Consider the following 22,890-nt stretch of genomic DNA (forward strand, 5'->3'; position numbering starts at 1 on the left):
GTTATTAAAATTTCGACTTATTTTCTGTAAGCTTTCTTTTTTGAATATAGATCACAGTGTTAAGCGTTTCCATGAATGAATGAACTTTATTTGCGTCATCATGGGGCCTCACGGTCGGGGCGCAGCAATTAGGAGTGGGTGCCTCCCAGCCGGAGGAGGAGGAGGTAAACTTTATTAAAGAAGAGGTCTTAGGCGCGGATTGGGGTCATGTTCCCCTCCCCGCTGTGGGCTCCTCTTCTAGGCCGGACGCCAGGTGGCCGACCGAAGATGTCGTTCGGCGACCTCTTCGGCTCGCTCTGTGGCTCGAAGTTGAACCTCCGGGTCCGAGCTGAGCAGCGCGGCCTCCCACTGAGATTGGGTAGAGAGCTGCAGACTGTGCGATGGCTTGTCTTGAGTACATGAGTATAGGATGTGCGGTGTGTCTGCCTTTTGGTGCCCACAGAGAGAACAGACGGGGCTGTACTGCTCCGGGAACCATATGGAGTACATGTACGGATTAAAGAAAGTGTCTGTTTGGAGCTGCCGCCAACTGACTTGTTGTGTTTTACTGAGGGATTTATGTGGTTCTGGGAAGATCTGTCTTTCTTTCTTGAAGTGGGTAGTAATTTCTTTGTAGGTTGTCATTCGCTCCTTGGCCGACCTGAGCTCGGGGTAGCGCACCTCCCGGTTAACCACGAATCCTCGGGCAAATTGGTGCGCCGCCTCGTTTCCAGGATGGTCCGAATGGGCGGGGACCCAGATCAATGTTATCTGGCGAGTATTGGAGATTTTTTGTAAGATTTTGATGGCTGCTGAGTGGGCCCTTCCTTTTGCAAAATTTCGAATTGCTGTTTTGGAGTCACTTATGATGTATTTGGCAGTGGTGGAGGTAATGGCTAAAGCTATGGCAGCTTCTTCGGCCTCCTCCGGAAATTTTGTTTTATCTATTGTCGCCGATGCAAGGGGAGAACCTCGATGATCGACAACTGCCAGAGAAAAGGCGTCTCTGTCCGCATGTTCTGCCACGTCCACGTGCGCCGTGTCTTTCTGAACTGAAAATCTTTCGTGAAGTTTTTGTGCCCTAGCCTTTCTTCTGTCCGTATCGTAGTGTGGATGCATGTTTTTGGGCAGAAGAGGGACTGTTAAGTGTTCGTGCACGTGTCTTGGAATTGGCAAGGTGTGTGTACGGATTCCTTCATATTGTATTCCTGCTTTCTTTAGGATGAAACGTCCCGTTTCAGTGCCTGATAGTCTTTCATATTGTGCAATGAGGTGTGTGCTTCTATCATTTCCGCTAAGGTGTTATGAATTCCTAACTGTAATAGTTTTTCATTTGGAGTATGACGTGGGAGGTTGAGCGCAATTTTGTAGGACTGTCTAATTAGAGAATCCAGGTCGTCTCTTTCTCTCACTGTGAGGGTGACGTATGGTGTAGTGTAGTTGACTCTGCTAAGAACGAAGGCTTGTATTAGTCTCCTGGTCTCGGCTTCTTTAACTCCTCCTCGCCTATTCGCGATGCGTCTGATGAGGAAGGAGATTTGGTTGACAGTGTTTCTCAGTTTCTTAATTAACGTGTCGTTTTTTTTTTGGTTTGACTGTATCAGCATTCCTAAGATTCTTAGTGTTTCCACTTCTGGGATGGCTGCCCCTTCCGCGTAGATTTTGATCTCAGGCGCTTTATTTTTTTCCTTTGACGCTTTGGGTGTAGGATGAGGACTTCAGATTTTTGGGGGGAACACGCGAGTCCCGCGGCTTGTGCCTCCTCTACTACTACATCTGCCGCTTGTTGTAGTGTATCTTGTATTGTGGCTAAAGAAAAGCGAAATTTTGCTTTTCAAAATTAGCGCGCATAGGAACTGTAGCTATGGCTAGCTGTGGCTGCTGTTGGCCGAAATAGCCGAACAGCCGACGAGCGATGTCAGCGCTAGGCAAGAGCGCCCGCAGCGCCTTGCGAGGGACGCATGCGCGTATGTATTTGCATTTCGGAAGATGGTGCCGGTTTCGTCCGCTTCGCCTCTTCGTGTTGCTTTATTCTAACCCGTTATGCAACTGAAAAGACCCGAGTACCATCAAGCAGAATGTGCAGGACTATGTGTTGTTCATGAAGGCATTGCAGTGTGCTTTTAGGCCACGGCGAACTGCGAAACCAGTGAAGGTACTGGGTGCATTATTATCTATCGGAGTACTGGTTTTTCTAGCTCAGCTTTCTTTTCCGGGATGCACAAACTCCGACATAGAAGCCTTCCTGGTCAATATTGTAAGTACTTGATACGACATATTTGGAAACGTAGGCTAAGCATTTGTTATTGTTTCGTTTCAGTGCGATGCCTACAGAAAAGGCGAAATATCCGGCAACCTTTGCACCCACCTCTGTTCGCGAGACATCTCCAATATCCAGTGCCAGAATCACCACATCGGCAAAGACATTGTTTTCACTGCGATTTGGAACTCGAAGCCTGTTGTAGTGAAAGCGAAGAAACGCCTCATCGCCTCGCTTGATCCTGTATACTGGATCGACAACAACAAGCATAATCACTATCCAGACAATGCCACTTTTACTCGCATGGTGAACTCTCAAATCAGTTATGTATTCAGGCGTAATTCCACTTGGGTTGAGACATTTTACGGAAAGCAATTCAGCATCGCTGAAATGAACAGCATCTACGCGCTGCTTCAGCAAACCGAATATCTCTTTACTTTGGCGCTTGAGGGCCTGAACGTAGCGCCTAAAATATTGGGAACTTGTGGGCATGCCTATGCCGTTGAGTTTCTTTCACCATTGGAAACACATTTTTCGTCTGGGCATCGTGATGCTACCACTTCTAGTTTTAAGGATCGTGCCATGATAGCTCTGCGCATATTAAATACCTTGGATGTACTGGAGAATGCCATGGAAGAGGAAATTCATCAGTGCGATATGAAGTCGAACCACTTTGGTGTCGACGCAAAAGGTCTTGTAAAAATGCTAGACTTGGATGCTTTTGGGCTGCATTCGACTGTGAAAGCAAATATTGCCAGTTCAGGACACTGCGACGTTGATAAGGACTGTGATTTCTTCGATTGTGCTGGCCGCTGCAACTCACTGGGCCAATGCGACGCCGTTGTGCTCAATAACAATCTGCAGGTACATGTAAAGGCATTCCTGTTCTTAAAAATTAAGATTTGTTTGTTTAAAGTACCTCAAATACATGCACAGTGCTTCAGAGTTTGTAGAAGTCGGTGTGCTTTGCCAAACTTTTTTTGCCACATTTCTTATCGCACCATACTGTAGGCCAGAGTGGCTGCTTTTGCCTGAAAAGGCTGTGCTTTGACTTCAAGCACAAAATTAAAATTTCATCAGTTAAGACAGATTTTAGCGTGTGTTGAAAAAAATTACTGTGAATTCAACCAAAAACCTGCACTTATTTTTGCTTGTAGCCTGCTGCAGTTGTGTAGGCTTTTAACACGTACACTTTCCTTTTTTCAGCGGATTTGCAGGAACGTCTTCTTGGGGAACCTTTTTGGTCGCTATACAGGCCTGCTGAGGAGCCCACCTTCAGATATTGCTACTGAGCTGCATGTATTGTTAAATGAATGTGGTAGCATGTCCATAACTCCACTGTCAAGAAACCATAGCAGGGCGATGAAAACAAAGTTTGTGGAGCTACTTCACTCTGTTTTGGTGCCCTGAGTGTTTCATAAGGGGAAAGTTGCTCAAGTTCGCTCAAGCCAGGAAACAATCAACACCTTGAACTGCATTCTAGCATACCAGTGGTTTTTTTAGTTGCAGCTTGCATCCTGAGTGATGGATTATTTTGGTGTGCTAACGGGGTTCTTTTTACTACAACCTCGTCTGAAGGAAATTATCGTACAGTAATAGCTATGTATGGAAGTGAATGCAACCAAACACTGTTGTGTTCACTTGTTGACCAACTACATTATTACTCAAGTGGGCCTTGTTCAAGACCCGTAGGTCATCTATGTGAGCAGGGGTTGGGGAGGGGGAAGTGCAGGGAATGGGTAGCAGTTGTCAATCTACCATCTATAGTTGCATGACACATTTAGATCTTGCCGTGTGGTCCATAGAGAGCATGCTCTTAGGGTTGGGGTGCGGGAGCACAGTACAGCTATTGATGTCATTTATCTGTTCTGAAAGAGCTCGAAAATTCTTGGGACTTTTTGTTGTCATTTTTGGCACAAAATGCTTGACTGACAGTGGACAGGAGTTCAAGCAAATGCGCATGACATTTTATGTGAGCTCTGTTCATTCAACAATAAGGAAAGAAGTGTTTGAGCTGTAACTAGCGAGCACATGATTTGTGTGCTAAAACGCTGTTCATTCAGTTGCATTGTTTTCTGGTACATGTACTTTTATGTAGAATTGTAATACAATTCTTTAAGATCTCTTCAATTCTAAGATTTTGCACTTGTGACCTAGTTGTATGGTACAATTTACAGTACCTTGTCACTAAGTTGCTGAAGCCATGGCATGTTAAAGGGGCCTTACATCACCTTTCATTAAAGTTTTTTTTTTTTTTATCTTTGCTAAGGCACTGCTGGCCTGCTGGCAGCTACTGGGCAAACTTGATGCAGCATGCGCTGTGCTAGTTTTCCGGTCATAGAATCATTCTTGTGCTTGGTCAATGACACGTTTTTAAGCTTAACCTTACCGAATTTTTTGATGCTGTGCTCTTGAAAATGTTTCTCCTGTTTTTCAGTGAATATGGCCAGTGCTGGCATATTTTTTTTTCAGTGAAGATACAAGCAAGATGCTAATGCCATAAAGAATTAAAAATGCTGAAATACAGGAAGGACATGTGCAGAGTGGTTAGGGCCCCTTAACAAGTCTGTTTTTGACCTTGTTTTGTAGAACAAACTTTACTCATGTCGTATTGCTTTGTGGTGACGTACTCTGTTTCATGATACAATAGGCTGTTTAAGCTTACTAGTCAACAAGTATAGCTTGGTCCTGTTACTGCCTGTTTGTTTTAATTCAATGAAATTGATCAAATTTATTGTTTTTACTTTTTTGTACATCAAATAATGTGAAATGGCATGAAACTTTGGTTGTATTCTATTAAGGTTTGTGAATTAAACCATTTACCACCGAGTAATTGTTGCACTATACATTCTTAAAGGGAGTTGAGTTTGTTGCGATTGTATAATGTTGCATTTTTATCACAAGACCGCGAGGTACTTTTATTGCCTTTGGCGTGTTTATTCATAAGTTGCTAGTATGGCAAAATTTGTTTAGAGAGGTGCTTCTAAACGATCTTTGGTGTGCAAGATGCCCTGTGTCAGAAAATATGTAGCTTGTTTGACATTACAGGTTGAGGGCTTAAATTATACCTGGTGCTGGGGCATCCTTGGTCAGGATGGAGGAGCCTCCAGGGTGAGGCATGGGCATTGCACTGCGCCTGTGTTGACCCCTGCCACTTCCTCAATCGAGGCAGATGGGGCATGCAATTTTTGATAGTGGGGGACTGGAATAACGGCACCTCTTTCTCTTCTTTCACTCTCACGTACCTCCCTTCCCTTACGGCACGGTTCAGGTGTCCACCGAGCTGTATGAGACAGATGCTGCGCCATTTCCTTTGCTCAAAAACCAATTTACCATTTACCTTAAAATGCATAACGACGTTCTCTCTGAAGTCTGTTTAATATGCTGAATGTGTGCAAAAAGGGAAGGCAAGGTTTTTTCAACATGTAAACATTTGCGCGTCTTGGTCACAAGCGAATTGCGCGATTTTGAAGGCATTGGTCATTAAATCACCGTGCGGCCACGCGCACGCTATGGTCGTGGATGCCTTGGCCTGGGAACTTTTGCTACCGATGGTACTTCAAAAAAAAAAAAAATCTGTGCCTGGTAGTAGTATCATAAAGAAACATTTGTATGTTTCTCTATGGTAGTATCTTCAGCTGTGTTCGGTGGAACACTGCATAAAAAGGTAAGCAAGAAGAACACAGAAAAACTTTCCTCTTCCCATTGTGTATATCCCAGAGCATTTGACCGTGGTGCTAAGACAGTTCCAGTAGGGTCCCTTGAAAAGCTAGGGACCCTAGTTCCAGCACTGCAAATGCGAAGCAGAGAAAGAACAAAATTTTTCTGCCTTCAATATTTGTAGTGGAAATTCGTAAAATTCTGCTCATTGCCTTTAATATTCTATAGTATACATGTTGCGAAGGGACAGGATCGTGCATGTGCAAGTGAACTTTTACGAAACTGCCAAGAAAACTGCCGAAAGAATGCATGCCGCAGGAAACATGGCGACAAACTAAAGCCCCCTAGACTAGACAAGGCCTGCTCACTCCTCCTCTCCACAGGGGCCTACGTCACACTAGTTGCCCAGCCGCGAAAGGCTTCGCCGCAAACGATGGTGAGACTTCTGTGAAACGCAGGCAAATTCAACACAGGAGCATGGCACCTGGGAGGCGATGCGGGTGGATCATGCCACTGTTAGGTTAGGCAGCGAATGTGCTGACAGTTCTCTTTTCTGGCTTCTCAGTTTTCGAGCTGCAGGTCGTCACACTGTTTTCTCTTCACTTGTGCGCGTTGAATGAAGCAAAACACACTCATTTTGTGACTGCACCAGCATAGACCGGTGCTGTGTGCATGGGCGCCAAAAAGTTAGGGTGTTTGGTTTTGCCAAGGATGAAGCTCGCAGAAAATTTTGATGATAGTAGTTCCTCGCAAGGATTTTACGCCAACCATGCTTTACAAGGTAATTGCAATGTAACCGCTTTTGATTGTTTATGTTCTATAAAACCCAACACTAAACAAAAACGTTAGTTGTTGAGTAGTGGTTTTGAGAGAAGTGGATGGTATAACAATTACGCTTCCTTATACAGTTATGCGAGCTCCATTTCTATGAACAAGACTTCATTCCAAGCTCACACATGATGATAAACAAACGGGAAGAACCATACAGCCCAAGCGCGATCGTGTTCAACTTCAAAAGGATTCAGTGCGTTCGGTGCTCCCCAATTGCCCACCGTACCTTTCTTCTACACCTTCAAGTCGCGAGCCCACAGCAAGAAAGAGAGCACGTTGGGAAAATGACGCTATCCAGGAAGCCATCAACAATTCTATCAAGGCAAGCGAGGAAGAAAAACCCATATGCTAAGTGTCTTCGTTTGAAGTTTTGTAAATAAAGCTAGTCAACATTTGCGACACCAAGTTTCGGACAGTCACTGCGAACGAAAAGTCCATCATGTTTCTTAGTTTAGAAACTGAGCTGTCTCCATAAGTAAAATGTGCTGTCACAGTCCTTCCGGATCTGACAATATCTTTTACTCTAGGCATGGCGAGGCTGCACTAACTAGCAATGAAATTGAAGAATGACTCCATTTAGGACAGCAATCGGAAGGTACCTACCAGGAAGCTAAAAAAAATTAAAGAATTGAAATATTTTAATGCAAAGTACCGAGAGCAATAAAATGTTCACATAGTCTTCATTTTACTGTTTTCCATGACTTCATTCATTTTGTTTATTTCAATGTTTAGCATGTCATCTGCTTTCGAAAATGGCAAAAAACATCCGTTTCTTTAAAAAGCAGTACAATGCATGAGATGCCGCTAGATACTGCATTTAATGCTTTCTACGGCAATTTACTGCTATGGTGTCTAGGGAATAATATTTTGGTGTTAATATGAACTAATTGCGATCAAACTGAAGAGCAGAAACTGTCAAAGTATTGCCATGAAACTATAAAATAGCTGCAGCACGAAGTGTATCGCGAGGGTCAAGAAAGAAAGCATAATAAGTTAACACGGAAGATATAGAGCGAAATTAAGCATGTGGTTACAAAGCTGTTCTTTAGTAGCTAATTCATGTTTGTTGGCTCATTACTACAGCGATTGGACCTCGGATAGTAAAATAATGCGCTGAAAACTGCCGCGAACCCTCGCAGCCGCAGGCGGAGGACGGACAACTAGCGTGACGTCACGGAGCATGCGGAGGGAGCATGACGTCACGCGCGCTCAGCCTCTCCTCTGCAAGCCATCCTCCTTAAAGTCCCTCGATTTTTTTAAAAAAAGCTCATACAGGGACTTTAATCCTCCTCTGACGCCGTTGCCGAGGGCCCTTTTGCGCACTGACTCTTGGGAAATAGGCCCTCCACAGTTACCAGACTGCCAACCAGCTTGGATTGCGGTGCTTTTTAGTGAACGTCCGTGCTTCGATGTAGCGCAGAAGCGCAGCGCCTGTCTTGCAACTCTGGTGGAATGCGTACCGAGGTTGTGTGAAGGCTCCACGTCTCCACACTTCTGTTGATTACACTCTTGAGTTTTTGGATGCACTGTAGAAAACTGCAGGTTAACTTTTCATCAAAGGGTTCGTCGGGGGCACTGCGCATTTGAACTAACGTCGCTATATGTGTACGATACTCAAGTACCGACGTGAAGAGGCGTTTTCTTGGTCTTGCTAGAAATACAAATTGCACATGCCCGCTTTGAATGTCGCTAGAATTCAGAATTTTTCCCAGTGGCGTGCGGCCGCGACCTCGTCACTGTTCAACTGTGGTTCATAAAGAGAATGGAGAGGAATTCCTTTCGTCGTTATACACACATACGGAGCATTTATTTCAGCGCATGCTGTAAGCGGAGAACTCGAGAATAGGCAAAGAAAAAGTGCCTCTAAAGAAAGGACGCAGTGGCTTCCAGAGCGCTCACGGCGGAAGGACGTGTTTAACGACCGCTCCGGCGCACTGCGCAAGATTCTATTTCTCGAGTAGGCGTATTTCGACCCGCCCATGGGCCCACCGTTCTTCGCTACCCTCGAGGCACAAGACGCGCGCCGAATACGCTCGCTCACATACGCGGTTCTGACGTGAAATGCAGCAGTAAAGTATTTCTCTCTCTCGCTGTCGCGAAAGAGTGCCGACGGCTTTACGTCTGCCCCTGCGCGGGCTCTCCTGGTCCTCGGTGTTAGCTTGTTTATCGGTTTCGGAGCCGATGCTCTGAGTTGACGCGGTGCTGTGGGCTCACGCCGTTACCCGCGGCCGAGAACTGGCTGCCCTTGTAGGAAGACGATGCATGATAGATACCGTCCTATAGAATAGCGCAGCTTTCGTTACTGCGACCTGACAGGCGTTGCCATTGGTGACAGTAGCAAGAGTTTTCTGTTTGTGATTGTGATGAGGCCCCCAGGACGGCGTTCTTCCGTACGGCTCCTGCATCCCGGCACGCAGCATTTCATTGCGCAGCTCAGACGACCCAGCCGCACTTCGCGAAACACACGGGCGCACTGAGGCACTGGCCTCTCGGCACATACAAATCTCCAAACACCATGGCCTGCGTGCGCTTCTCAAATTTCGAGCGGAGCCATATGTTCATCGTCTTGCACAACACAGCGAGAGAGCGAAACCGAAACCGAAATCCGGCTCCGCTGCCTTGTCACGTGAGGGCCTATTTCCCCATGATGCTTTTCTAGGCTTCAAGATTCTGACGTCACGCTCCCTCCTAGTTTTTTTTTTTTCCTCCTTGACGACTTCCATGTGGCAGTGAGCTAAGAGCTAGGTGAGCAAGTCATTGGCGCGATTTAATGGAATCGTTCGTTTATTTCGCAGAGGTCGTAAAGCGTGTCTGGAATGACTGCTGCCTGTAGCCTGCTGTGTAGCGTAGCACATGAAATTTTAAAGCAGATTTCAGTAATTGGTGTTTGTAAGCAATGACACGGGTATTGTTTCTAGCAAAGCTTCGCGCCGTTGCGCTGCAACATGTGCGAGTGTCCCGGCGATTCCTCGGTAGTTTTCCACCGCCGTTCGAGTCCATATTTAACAAGGCAGCCTGTTACCAAGATAGACTGGCATTAGTAGATGCCGAAGGAACATACACTTTTTCAAATCTTTTGGCTAGCAGTTCTACTTTGCAGGTGCACTTCGACGACTTGTTGCAGGGGTCCTCCAGACAGCGCATATCGTTCTTGTGTCCCAATACGGTGTCTTATGTTATTACTCAGTGGGCGTGCTGGATGAGCGGCAATGTTGCCGTGCCACTGTACTGGAATCATCCACGCTCGGTTCTAGAATATTATATTAAAGATTCTCAGAGCGCACTACTCGTGAGCACAAAAGCCTACGCGGACCGTTTGCAGCCAATAGCTAAAGAGCTTGATTTACCACTGGTGGTCCTTGATGAAGACGTGAAGAAGGAAACGGGCTTCACGCCGTCCAAACAGGTTGGTGCTTAGTGCTCCACATTCACAACCCGGACGTGGGCCTTGAAATAAAATGTTTCATCCACTTGGTGCTCCGCTGCATCTGAAACCTGCTTGCAGAAAACCGATGAATGGAAGCGACTGAAACACAAGGATGCTCAAATATTGTACACAAGTGGCACTACAGGGCCCCCAAAAGGCGTCGTTACGACCCACAACAACCTGTTCGTCCAAGCCTCTGCCATAATCAGCGCGTGGGAATTCAGCTCATCGGATGTAGTGCTTCACACGCTGCCCCTGCATCATACACACGGCGTTGTGAATGCTTTGGTGGCTCCTTTGTATGCGGGAAGCACATGTGTCATTCTGCCCCAGTTTGAAGCTGCTGAAGTAAGTTGTTAGAACGGGCCTTAGTGCCTGAAAGGCAGAGGTCTTTTTGCTTGCTTTGTTAAAATGCCGCATATGCGGGCCGCAGTGTTTACGAAACGGCTGCAGGAAATGGCTAGGTAACTCTGCATCATAGGGTAGATGGTGGTAGTGAGACCTTTAGCAAGCTTTCAACTTCCCCATTCATTGTACTGGGGATGTTGAGAAAGAGAAGGCTCTTGTTGGCACTTGTTAACTTTTGGCTATTGGTGCATATTTTGTGCAGCCAAGTAACTGAGTCAAATATTGGTTTGTTATTCCTGTAATGTCTTAATTTGCATTACTGTACCACTTAAAGGCTTGCAGGTTTTGAACTTGCTGAAATACATGAGGTGCATCTCGTGGCAGCAGTTAAAGCATTCTGCGGCTTTCGGGACTTGATCAAAGCAACATGGGCAGTTGAGCTGGCTGGTAATGCGTCGTGAGAAATAAGAGTGCGAACAAATGAAAGATGAAGCAACGCTTCCGTCTGTTAATGCTGCTGTTTTCCACGTTGCATTACCAACTAGCTCAACTCTGCGTTACTTCATCTCTAGTACCCTGAGCCCTCCTCTCTCTATGTTGCTTCTCCTAGTTCAGTGCTTGTGGCTTCCATTCTTTGCTTCATCTTTCGTCAGTTTGTACTGTTTTCCACGATGGACTGGATTCATTGTCAAAGCACTTGTGCTTTTAGTGGGGCAGAGCTTACATACTTTGATATGTGCTGCCAGCCAGTGTTGAAGGACACTGGCTGGTGTAAGTTCAGCTGGGCTCATGCATAATGCACTTGCCCTCACAGCCCCTTGTTGCTTCAGCATGCAAAGCTCCAGAACTTTAATCTGGCATATAAAGTAAAAAAGATATTATTTGTTGGTACATAAACCTAGTAGTGCAGCAATCCAGTCTGTAGCAAGAGTTACGTGCTGAAGGGAGTACTGCAGGTGCCTCACTGAAATGCAGGTTTTATGAGAAGTAGTTTTAGAAGAACGTCAATTTGGGCTAGATGGTGCATTATTTGAGACAGAAATGGTAATAGCGCTGCAATAAGACGTACACAAGCAAGACTGACACAGGACACGCGCTATGAGAAGTAGGTTTGTGGGAGAAGGGTATAGCATATCATGTGTTAACACATCTGAAAAAGCTTGAAAGTTAAACAAATTACCGCTAAAAAAAAGGAAGAGAAGCATAACATAAGATGATGGCATCCTCATCTTATTTCATGGTCTTCTCTATTTTTCCAACAGTAATGAGCCAACTAGCTCAACAGCATAATTTGCAAAGGTTTACAAAAAAAAAGCTTCCTTGTTTTTCTTGTGCTCCCCTCCCGCCTCGTTTTGTACTACATCCAAATTATAGAATTAAGTGACGTTAAGGTACTTTATCTGAGGGTAGCAGTCCTTCCCCATCCCTATGCTAAAGGTGCCTATTTTGCAGGTATGGAACTATCTCATTGAACCTCCATCAAGAGGGCCTCGAATCAATGTTTACATGGCAGTGCCAACAATATATGCAAAGCTCATACAGCATTATGACAAATTATTTTCAAGAAACAGTGCTCCTTTCTCCAGAAGCAAAGAATTCATCCGTGCAGCTTGCTCACAGAAGATCAGGTACAAACTGCCATTTTTACTCTCGTAACAGTGCCCATTTATATAAGGGTGATTGCCAACACTGGCGGCTGGTCAGATGCTTAGACTAAAGATTGGATGAGCCTACTTAGCTGCCTAAATGCTTTAGCTAATGTATGCCCCCTTTGGGTCATTACATAAAGTTTAGAGAATAGGGTAGTGTCATTGATAATTGACTGCCACCTGCTGGGCTAGTGTTAGCCTTATAGCACGAAGATTTTCAGTGTCTGTTTGCTGCATAATACAAGTAAAAGATGGAATTTGTGCAGTGGTCTTGACTTTATTTTTGTTTGGAAGAAAAAGAAGGCCACACTGTATGATTAGGCTGCTAGAGAAATTAGCCCAAAGGCATCTGGACGGAAGAGCTGCTTTATTAAAAAGTTTTCAATTGAAGAAAGAGCAGGATACTGAAGTCTGTCATACTGTGCTCCTTTATTGTTTTATCTGTCAGGTTAATGGTAAGTGGGTCAGCATCTCTCCCACTTCCTGTACTTGAACGGTGGAAAGAAATAACTGGGCACACACTTCTGGAACGTTATGGAATGACTGAAATTGGAATGGCCCTTACAAATCCTCTTCATGGAACAAGAAAACCTGGTAGACACTTTTGAAGACCCTCGCATTCATTTTATTTTTTTAGTGTGTCGTCCTTTTTATTTCACAGAGCTCTTAATCTCATTTGCAGGGCATGTAGGCAAGCCATTTCCAGGTGTCAAAGTCTGCATTGCAAAGCCAAATGCTTATGCTGCAGCAGGCTATGATATCATATCAACTGGTGATGAATATGGAACCAAGGTTGTGAAAGGAAGTGAAAATGAGTCTGGAGAGCTTCTTGTGAAAGGGCCAAATGTATTCAAGGAGTACTGGAACAAACCCGAGGCTACTAAAGAAGCTTTTACAAGTGATGGCTGGTTCAAAACAGGTATGGTTGGCGCATTTTTTCTCTGTTTGTGGTATTGCAGTATCGACCTGCTAAGACTGTGTGGCATGCAATTGTGAGCAAGATTGCTCTTGATAGAGTATTTGCTGGTATTGCTGTCTCAGTGCAGGTGAGGATGATAGAAATTCGGGTGGCTTGGAGATGTTACTGTTTTTCAGAACAGTGTACAAAAAAGAAACAAAGTGACGAGAGCAAACGTTAAACAGAAAAATTTCCCTGAAAGTTCTACTTTCAGAGCTGTGGGTTTGTTTGCTTAGGAAACTTTTTGTCCTTCATTCTTGTGGTGCAGAATCAGCTGTCATGTGATAATGTTTGGTTTTTATTTTGTCCAGTGCTGCTGGTTGCTGCTTTTTTTTAGGCACTGAAGTACAATCGCTCATGATGTGGTGGTGTTCAAATCTTTTGGGGATTATTGCCGCTTTTTATAAAGAGACTTCTGAACTGCAGTACTGGTGATATGTTAAGGCCAACGTTAGTAAATATCAGGAAAATTGATGGCAGGTACCGTGGCTTGTGTTTAGCTGACATTTGCAACTTCTTGAAAAAACAACTCCTAGCATATCCCCTGGGTAGGTATAAGATTGCGCATGTTTGACGCTGAAGGTCTTTCAGAATCACCGTCATTTTTAGTTATGATCTCATTTTTTTTTTTTACTTTTAGGCGCGTTGTTTTTAAAATTAAAGCCCTGAAAATGAGGATTAAAAAAAGCTCCTTTTGGCTGTACAGTGCCAGATAGAATATACCTAGAGCAAGTGATCTGAGCTTGGTACAGTGGCGGTGAACTACATGGTCATTGTTCAGTTTTATTTGTAGGGGTAGCTTTGTTTTTATATCTGTCATATATATGTTGGTTGAGACAGGCATATAAAATTGCACAGAATATAATAATTACATATTATTATGTAGCTGAGGTGATGCTTTTTTGAAGCTGCAAAGCTTTCTTTTGTTAATATCTTGCTGTAGGGAATGTGTTGGAAAACATTGTGAATCCCCAAGGAAGGTTATGTGAACAAGCATGGAGGTGTAGACTAAGGCATAGTTATTATGCAGCTATAATTGCTGTGTGCTCGTGTGTTCATAATCAAAGGCATCATTACCATCGAAGCAGTGACCATGTGGCTGTGGTAGGATTAATATAGGAAGTGCTGAACTCATATATACTTGTGGCAATTATAACTAAACTGGCTTTGCAAATTGTGTAGATAACAAACTGTGACCAATTGTGGTGCTCCAAGCTTGTGATTGTACTGTATATTTGAAGGCGATATTGAACTTAAAAAATTTAATTTGGTGTGATAGGGTTTTCTTTATTAAAAATCTTTTTTCCTCATACTTGTAGCAGCTGGAGATTGTAAATTCCAACTATGCCTCTCGTGAAGTTGCTGTGAGAATGAAGTCATTTTGTGCATGTGAGCAGAGTGACCTTTAAGCGGCTCCATTGCGCGATAATGTTGAGAAGTCAAAGGCACAAGAACTATGTGTCGAAGCAAGCCTTACTCTCGTTTCTAAAGCAGAGCATGTTGGCAGTTGCCTAAATGGCAAGATGGGATGAGTGTACGGGCATGATAGGTGTGCTGTGAAGGGGAGGGATAGAGCGCAGTGCACAGGTTCTTTGGGAGGGGGATGCTTTTTGCCATTGTTTGCATTTTTTTAGTTTCTGCTGCTTATTCTTTGTTGGAGCTGTAATACATTTGTAAATTTTTTTCTTGTAAATCATTTTTCTGTGGGCCGTTTATAAAAAATTTAAACTGTGTTGTTTTTATGAGCCATTAACAGTCTCCTGCAAATTTGAATAGTTTGTGAAAGGTGTTCTCCTTGCTGTCTTCTTTTGATGGCTCCGCAGGGGACACTGCTGAATACAAAGATGGAGCGTACAGAATACTTGGTCGCACATCATCAGACATCATCAAAAGTGGTGGTTATAAGATTAGTGCATTGGATGTAGAACGCCACCTTCTAGCACATCCAGGTAAGCTTGCCAGTGAGAGTGACATGGCCATGACTGTTAATGAACCTGTGTACAAGCTGTGGGAATGCTACTCCTGGAATGGCACTGCAAAATCAAAAATTTACATACTTGTGCACTGGCATCTGGTTTAAGCTTAGGATACTACTCTTTTGAAGTAATGTACTTCGTGAGATGATTATGTTAGTGTCAGCAACATTATTGCTTCTGCAGTACCTTACTGTAATAGTAATTAGATCAGGAGTGGTAGAAAATGTTGTCCTGTGAAAGTTTTTATCTTAGGAAGAGCTGCAAATCAGAGGAGGAGGTGAATGAGAAGGATAGGATAAATAACCATTTCTGTAATGAAAGTATTATAAACTTTTAATGCATCATGTCTTTTTTTTTATCTTTATTTTGTTCTGCATTTTAAAGCAATGGAAACCAAGAGAGAGCAAGAGGTGTACAAACACCTGACAAAGGCCTACCTCCCTTTAACAAGACTGTGTACAGAATAAAATGTAGAATGCATCGCATGTGGTTATACTATATGAAATATGGTCAGGAGCATATAATGACAAACAGCATATACATAATACATATTATACATACATATGTAATAAGGAACATCATAATTGTGGAAGGTTTGTTTGTCAGTCTAAGGTTACCTTTGAAGACAGTGTAAAATCTGCAGAAAGTGCATAAGAGCAAGTAAGAGCACTGTAGCTTTTATTTCTAAAACAATGCAAGTCATGTTTAACCCTGTGAAACGCTATGTACACAATTACTTATTAAGCAGACTTGCAGATTTTCCTGCAGTGGGCTGTACCTAGCAGTGATTTCTTTGTTTCAGATCAATTTTGCATTTTTCACCTTGCAAATAGGGTGGATTTTTATGCCATATAGTGAACATGGTCAATAATATTTCGCAAAACAGCAATCAGAGTAGCATATCGTCCATCATTTTTGTGCAGACATATTGTGCCACCAATATTAACATCGTTTTTTCTTTGCAGTTTCAAGCCTAATACGCACCTTTGAAATAGAAATTATTTCTAGGTCCTTTTTGTGTTTACTTGAAAAGTTGCAGCATTTCGATGTTGCTGCATCAATTATGGCACTTTGTGCGAAAATTTGCGCATCCCTGCAAAAAATTAAGTGTTAGTATTTTGCACTGGAAAACCAACAAATTGTATTTTTTGAGGGGCTAAGTATACTATTTAGGTGGAAGAATTATTTTTTTTTTTTGAACGGAAACAAAAAATAGCAGGGCAGAACTGTCAGCACTAAATGGTAGGTGATTCTTGCAGCTGATCAAAGTGCACAACAGGCAGAAAGTGAAAAGTGGGCTGTAATACGATGGGTAGTCATAGAGTTCATGATTACCACACAGCTCACTGATAACTCACTGATAACTACCCACTCACTGTTGGCTGGTCGTGGCAAGATGGAATGGGCCACGGCCAGGCTCATGATTTTTCTTCCCTGTGGGAAGCGACCTTCCTGGTCGCATTGAAAATAGTGATTCAGGTGAGATGAAATCCGAGAAGCAGAGGGCTACAAGCTCATGCTAGCAGCTTCATTTTGGTAAAGTGTATATTCACCTGTGTAGAATGGCTTCATTCGTCTCATGCTACCACTTCAGCATGATAGTCGTAACTGAGGGGACAAATGTCTGCACTGTGAAATGGCCTCGTCATTGGTAAGACTTGCCCTCAGTAAGTGGTGCACTGCAAAATGTCTGTGTTGACAAAGGCACAGACATAAAAACAGGTGAGACACACACATCGTGTGATGTGTGTGTGTGTGGTGCATTTATTTCTGTAAATGTCTTTGTCACTGTAGAAATTTACCTGCATGGCACTCACCAATTGAAGATAATGACCAGGTAGCCCATGTTGAACCTTTGTTAATGTCACTAAGTTTGAGTTATGCAAGAAGGATATTTAATAGTAGTAGTAATAGCTTATTGCAAAAAATACAAAAAGGAAAGAAACAATATTGCCAGCCATGGCAATTGTGATGTAATATTTTAAGTGACCAGGCACTGTCAGGAATAAACCGTGTGCATGCAACCACTGCACGTATTTACAACATAGAAACACTGTATATACAAAGCTGCACTAACATAGCATCCAGTCGCTGTGAATCGCACATGCGGCGCACTGCGCAAGCAGCCGGGGTGGAGCGTCTGATCGCATATCGTCCTGTAGATGAATGCGACTTAAAAGCACAGCGGCTTTTCCTCATCAAAGGACCTCCTTCCAGCTAGTGGTGTCGTCTGATTCTCATGACCCTGCTGGTGTAACAAGTGGTAGATGAAAGGGGATAATCCCTTCCCTCTATGGTCGGGGTTAGACTCCTCTCTCCATTGTGGCACCACTCCCTGCATTGTCATGTTAGCAGGGCCATGAGAATTGGCTGACGCCATTGGCTGAAAGCGGGCCCTGTGACAGGGAAAAGCCGCTGCACTCTTGAGTTGTATCCGACTGTAGTCGCTCTATACCATTCATAGCAGCACACATGGAGCGTTTACTAAAGCATTCACATCACGGGCGTGCTACTTGGCGATGAATAAGCGGGATGTCAGGCCCGCCTGCTCGATGTATGCACAGAGGCTCACCATTGTTCTGTCATGGGTGCGTGCACTCTGCTGCTCGGCTACAGGAGCGCCTTGAGATCGTCCGGAATGATTCTCAGTGCCCTGTAGGCCACGAGCATCTCGCGACGCAGCTCTGCAAAAGTGGAACAGCACAGGAGCATGTGCTCCAATGTTTCCACTGCACCGCAATCACTCCATGCTTCGCTGATCGAAAGTCCGTGGCACACCCATCGTTCGTCGGGCCACACAGAGCCGTCACACACTCGTAGAATTATTACGCACTGGAGGTGCAATAATAAGCACGCGTCGACGACGGAGATGTGCTTGCCTCGCGTGATGCATAGGTCCAGGTGTTGTTGGCGGAGGTGGTCATAGTATAGCTTGCTAGAATACTGGCATAGGTCGCCGCATGCACATCCTCCAGGGGGAGCGGAATGTGTCTAGGAGAATTTCCTAGGTGTATTTTGTGTCACTTGCAGTGAAAAAGAAATAAAGGCAGTTTAGTGGTCACTTGTAAAGTAAATTATTGCTATATCATATATCTGTCTGACTAGTTTGACCTTGTGCAGTGCAGTCAGAGCAAGAGAAGATTCTTGGTGCCTTATTTGCATATTGTTCCTCCATACCGCAGTACGTGGTGGCTTTTTTTCTTATTAAAAAAAAAAAAAGGACGACATGCCATTGCTGTAATTTTGTGCGGTTAAAAGTTTACAGGCTTTTGAAATAATAACTACACAGCAAAGTAGTCCGACGCAAGGTTTCTTTCTTTTTTAGTGTCCTTGTTATCTGCTGATGTCACTGAGTTGTGAAAGTATATGAACTCGAGTTTGTGCAGAAATGCACTGTTTTACTTTTGTTTGTAGCTTTAGCATGCTGCACCTTGCATGTAGAGGGTCGTCCACTCTTAGTTAGAACGCGCTAGCGCATGGCCGTGCTCTTTGGAGGGCCACTGCGTCCGAAACGGCTGCGCTTGAAAGCGAAGTGGCAGATGACGCGAAGCACCACGTCCAGGTACACCTTCTGCTGCGTCACTTTGCTGCGATGAGCGACTGTGTCGCACGCGGTGGCCCTCAGAAGAGTGCGGCCATGCACTAGCGGGTTCTAACTAAGAGTGGACGACCCTGTACACTAGAGACAAAGGCTCTCATGGCATCCAGTGGTAGCAGGTGACTGCAACTGCAATAATGTTGAAGTACGGTGAAATAAAATATTGCTTATGTGCAGTTGAGATAGCTTTTAGTGTTTCTGCCCAGGCGAGGCACTTTGGAGCTGGTTTGAGTTTTAGTTTGTTGAAATTTTTGACAATACAATGCAGCATTGTCAAGGTTCCAGGGCAAAAGGGGAGAAGTAGCTCCCCTAACTAGGCCCTGTGGCACCCTACAGCTGTCATAACACAAGTAGCACAAGCAATTGTACAACATTCTTGTTCATTACAGGACATATACAACACTTCTACTTTTAGTGAAAAAAAAGTAATAAATTCATCACATAGAAAACACACATTCAAACACTTTTAGTGCAGTATTAAACATTTTTTGCATGAGAAAAAAAGTAAGTGGCTTTCAGTGTGCATGAAAGGAAGGGAATGCACTCATTGGTTAGACAAAAAAATAACTGAGTACTTTTTAAAAACGGGCAAGCTATGAGACCGTTCTGTTAGTTCAAGTAATGAAAGACGACGATTTAAAAGCTGGGGGACTTGCCATGATAGTAATTGTGAAACTCCAGTTTGTCCTATGTTTGCTTTTCTTAATTAAAATGCACGTGTCTTAAAAAAATAAGTGGGCTCAATATCTGTGTATGCAGAGAGGAAGAGTTTAGGGCTGGCTCGAAATTCACAGAAGACCATCTGTGACAGCTGTTGATCATAGAGGTTTCCTATAGTCAGTATAGCATGCTTTTTAAAGTAGACGGAAGTGGACTCAGACTTGGATATGTTTTCAATAAATTTGACGCCTTTTTTACTATTGCCTTTGGGAAAAATCTTACCTTGCAGAGTTGGCTCTCCTGTAACCCGTCTCTGCGGCATTGATCCTTAACTTCATTCATAGCCATAATTTCCTAAAGTCAGCCGCCTGGATTTTTTGTTTCTGGGAAGCAATTTGTTATGGGTTCTCCGTCATCTTGCAGATATCCAAGACTGTGTCGTTGTTGGCCTGCCAGACATCACCTGGGGGGAGAAGGTGGCATGTGCAGTGGCCCTACGAGATACAGCAGCAGAACTAACTCTGCAGGACTTACGGGAGTGGAGCAGATCTCGCATGGAAGCAGCCATGATCCCAGTGTTATTGCGCGTTGTCCAGGAAATACCCCGCAATGCCATGGGCAAGGTCAATAAGAGAGACATTGTGGCTCAACTCTTTGCAAATTCTTAGGCTAGTGTTGCAAAGTTCTTGAGCGGTTTGTTAATAACATATTTATTGGTTTAGTGAATGCATACTTATATTGATGTGCTGCATTTTCTGCAGCCAATTTGTTGGAAAATGAGCCTAGAAAGCTCCTTGCTCACTTGTTGTCTTACACTTGCTTCAAGTTTATTTAAACATATTGAATGTTTCAATGAAATGCACGGAATTGATGTGCATCATTATAGTAGTGCATTTTATGTGGCATGCAAGAATTGCTGTTTTGTGTGCACTGCAACTTGAAGCTTTTTTACTTCTATAAAGGTTATATAAATGCTGGAAGCATTTAGTTTTATGGTTTGGTAATGCTTGTCAAGCTTTGTTATCCCTTCATTTTCACAAGCTGTCATTTGCATCAAGTGGTGGTATAGAAATGATATTTGGAATAAAAGTTATTTTGCTTAGTTTTGTGTGTGGTCACTTCAACAGAAGTGTCTGATTAGCTCATGAAATTAGATCTCAGTATAATAGAGTGAGAGGAGTAATATATGTATATAGAGTGTTTTTTTTTTTTGCTGTAACCTTAGATTTTGGCACCAAATGTCTTGCATCTGGGGGCTGTGCCCTTGGCTGTCTGTCATTGACTTCAGGCTGTCTAAGTCAACGAACCCAGCATTATGAAAAAGTGAGCAAAAAATAATACACTGCAATAGCTCACCATTTAATTTGTACATTCTGTATCGTTCCTTTAGTGGGAAAGCAAGTGACAGTTGCACCTGCTACAATGGCTTAGTGGCTGTGGCATTCAGCTGCTGAGCCCAACAATGCAGGATCGAATCCTGGCCATAGTGGCTGCATTTCAGTGGAGGCAAAATGCAGAAACCTCATGTACTCTGTGCAATGTCAGTTTAAAGGACCCTAGGTGATTGAAGTTACTCAAGCGCCCTATACTATGGCGTCTGTCATAGACCACGTGCGGCTTACGATGTCAAAATACCATACCATACCAACTGTATTGTATTGACCAGCAAAGGTCATTTAATGACCCTTGCTTGTATTACATGCTGAAAAACAAGTTTAGTTTAGTTTAGTTTATTAGGGTTTAACGTCTCGAAGCGACTCGGGCTGTGAGGGACGCCGTAGTGAAGGGCTCCGGAAATTGCGACCACCTGGGGTTCTTTAACGTGCACTGACAACGCACAGCACACATGCCTCTAGAATTTCGCCTTCATCAAAATTTGGCCACCGTGGCCGGGATTGAACCCGTGTCTTTCGGGTCAGCAGCCGAGCGCCGTAACCACTGAGCCACCACGGCGGGTCTGCTGAAAAACAAGGTGCAAGCATTTATTTTACTGCACCTGAAGACAAACAAAGCAGTTCAGTCTTGTTATATGCATGGCTTGGTTGTCAATTTTTGTGTGAACTTTGCCGCAGAGAAGTCCATAGTGGCTATTAACCAGTTATTCCTTAAAGAGCAACTGAATAGGTTTTAGAAATCGACAAGCTTAAAGGGGTCGAGTGTGTCACAAATGCAGGTAAAGCAGGTGAAGTTCTTTCGGGCTAGCATTTGAAATGGTGACGTAATCGACGACTGAAATTGAGACGGCCATTAAGCTTCTCCGCAGTGCAGAGCGCCAAGTGGGGGTGCACATCACGACATCCTCGAAGGTACCAATACATTACCAAAGCATATAAGTTTGCTTTCAAGGAAAAAACCAACGTCACCGAAGGCAAAGGCCTCCGAGCGTTGTTTAGCGGCATCCAACTAAGCACGGCTGGCTGTGGCTGGCGGCAGCGCACGTTTGAAATCTTACCTTCCGTGACGTCACACCAAACTTCGCCACACCATGAAAAGGCTGTTGTTGACGCATGCGCTGTTCCGGCGGCAGCGTAGCATGTAGACACCATGGGCGGGTGAACTGATAGTTTCGCCGCGTGCCGACAATGGGAGCCAAAAGCATTTCATGCTTAATACGGTATATATTTTTCCTCTGAATCTTGTGAATAGGCTGCAGAGGTAAGAAATTGTGTCAGAAGGCTGGTTAAAAATTCATTGTATTCCTAGTGGTGTGCTACAGGTCAAGACATTCCAAAAATTTCTTTTTCACAAAGCGCAAAATTTTGGTTTTGAATTTTTGTGATGCAGTGCCCGTTGACATATCTAGAGTGAGAAGAAAATTTCGTACAAGAAATTTGAAATTGACAAATATGAAAAACAAAGAATGTCTTGACATGCACTATGGTCCTAGGAATGGAACAAAACAAATACGGTCAAAACAGATGAGAGTCATTAAGAAATCTGCTTCGCAAGGTTAGTATATAGGCGGAAAACCGTAACAGAGAAAAGCATCCACTGTTCGAGCGTTTACCCTCAATGTAAAGCCACCGTGGTTCACGAAACTATGTTTTTAGAGTAGTTCCTGGTCAATTTTTGCAATGAAACTCTGGGACGGTATTAAAAAACGAGGTTTACAAGCGGATACAACAATTATCAAAGAACAGCTTTTTTGGCCCATTTTTGGGGATTTTTCGGCATTTCTTGAGCTGTAGCCTTTATGCCAAGGTCTTTCTTAATATGTTGTAAAATTGTAAACTGTTGGGTTTAACGCCTTGAAGCAATGCATAGGCTATGAAGGATACTGTAGTTGAGGGCTCTAGATTAATGTGGACCACCTGGAGTTTTTTAATGCGCGCCGACATCGCATAGCACACAGGCACCTTTGTATTTCCCTCCCATTAAAACAGGGGCGCTGCGGTCAGGATTGAACACGGATACTCTGGCTCAGTAGCCAAGTGCCAAAACTACTGAGCCACTCTGGTGCTTGTGAACCAATGTACTGTCAGATTTGGTTCACAATTATGTGCAGTGCCTACAACGACTCTGGTACAATTTTTTTCTTTACCAT

The 22,890-nt window shown here is 43.8% G+C and overlaps 2 protein-coding genes and 1 non-coding gene across 4 annotated transcripts; all 3 read left to right on the forward strand.

Annotated features, from left to right (window-relative positions):
* The first annotated feature begins 1,906 nt into the window (after positions 1-1,906).
* On the forward strand, positions 1,907-5,072 carry aln (divergent protein kinase domain 1C). Its single transcript, XM_089579946.1, has 3 exons — positions 1,907-2,236; positions 2,300-3,103; positions 3,446-5,072. The coding sequence occupies exons 1-3, from the start codon at positions 2,081-2,083 to the stop codon at positions 3,647-3,649; spliced, it is 1,164 nt and encodes a 387-aa protein (XP_089436072.1). The 5' UTR covers positions 1,907-2,080; the 3' UTR covers positions 3,650-5,072.
* A 227-nt stretch (positions 5,073-5,299) lies between these two features.
* LOC149350804 (U1 spliceosomal RNA) lies at positions 5,300-5,461 on the forward strand. Its single transcript, XR_016291990.1, has one exon. It is a non-coding gene; the product is annotated as a U1 spliceosomal RNA (small nuclear RNA).
* A 3,968-nt stretch (positions 5,462-9,429) lies between these two features.
* Positions 9,430-20,450, forward strand: LOC149350805 (malonate--CoA ligase ACSF3, mitochondrial-like). 2 transcript variants are annotated; one of them, XM_089579947.1, is made up of 7 exons: positions 9,430-10,136; positions 10,236-10,505; positions 11,958-12,133; positions 12,603-12,748; positions 12,837-13,073; positions 14,936-15,061; positions 19,770-20,450. In XM_089579947.1, the coding sequence occupies exons 1-7, from the start codon at positions 9,627-9,629 to the stop codon at positions 20,012-20,014; spliced, it is 1,710 nt and encodes a 569-aa protein (XP_089436073.1). In that variant the 5' UTR covers positions 9,430-9,626; the 3' UTR covers positions 20,015-20,450. The 2 variants fall into 2 exon arrangements, with proteins under 2 accessions (XP_089436073.1, XP_089436074.1); XM_089579948.1 differs by lacking the exon at positions 10,236-10,505.
* Positions 20,451-22,890: the final 2,440 nt, after the last annotated feature.

This window comes from Amblyomma mixtum, chromosome 3 (assembly GCF_055824585.1).
Source record: "Amblyomma mixtum isolate Tamu chromosome 3, ASM5582458v1, whole genome shotgun sequence".
Taxonomy (NCBI): Eukaryota; Metazoa; Arthropoda; class Arachnida; order Ixodida; family Ixodidae; genus Amblyomma; species Amblyomma mixtum.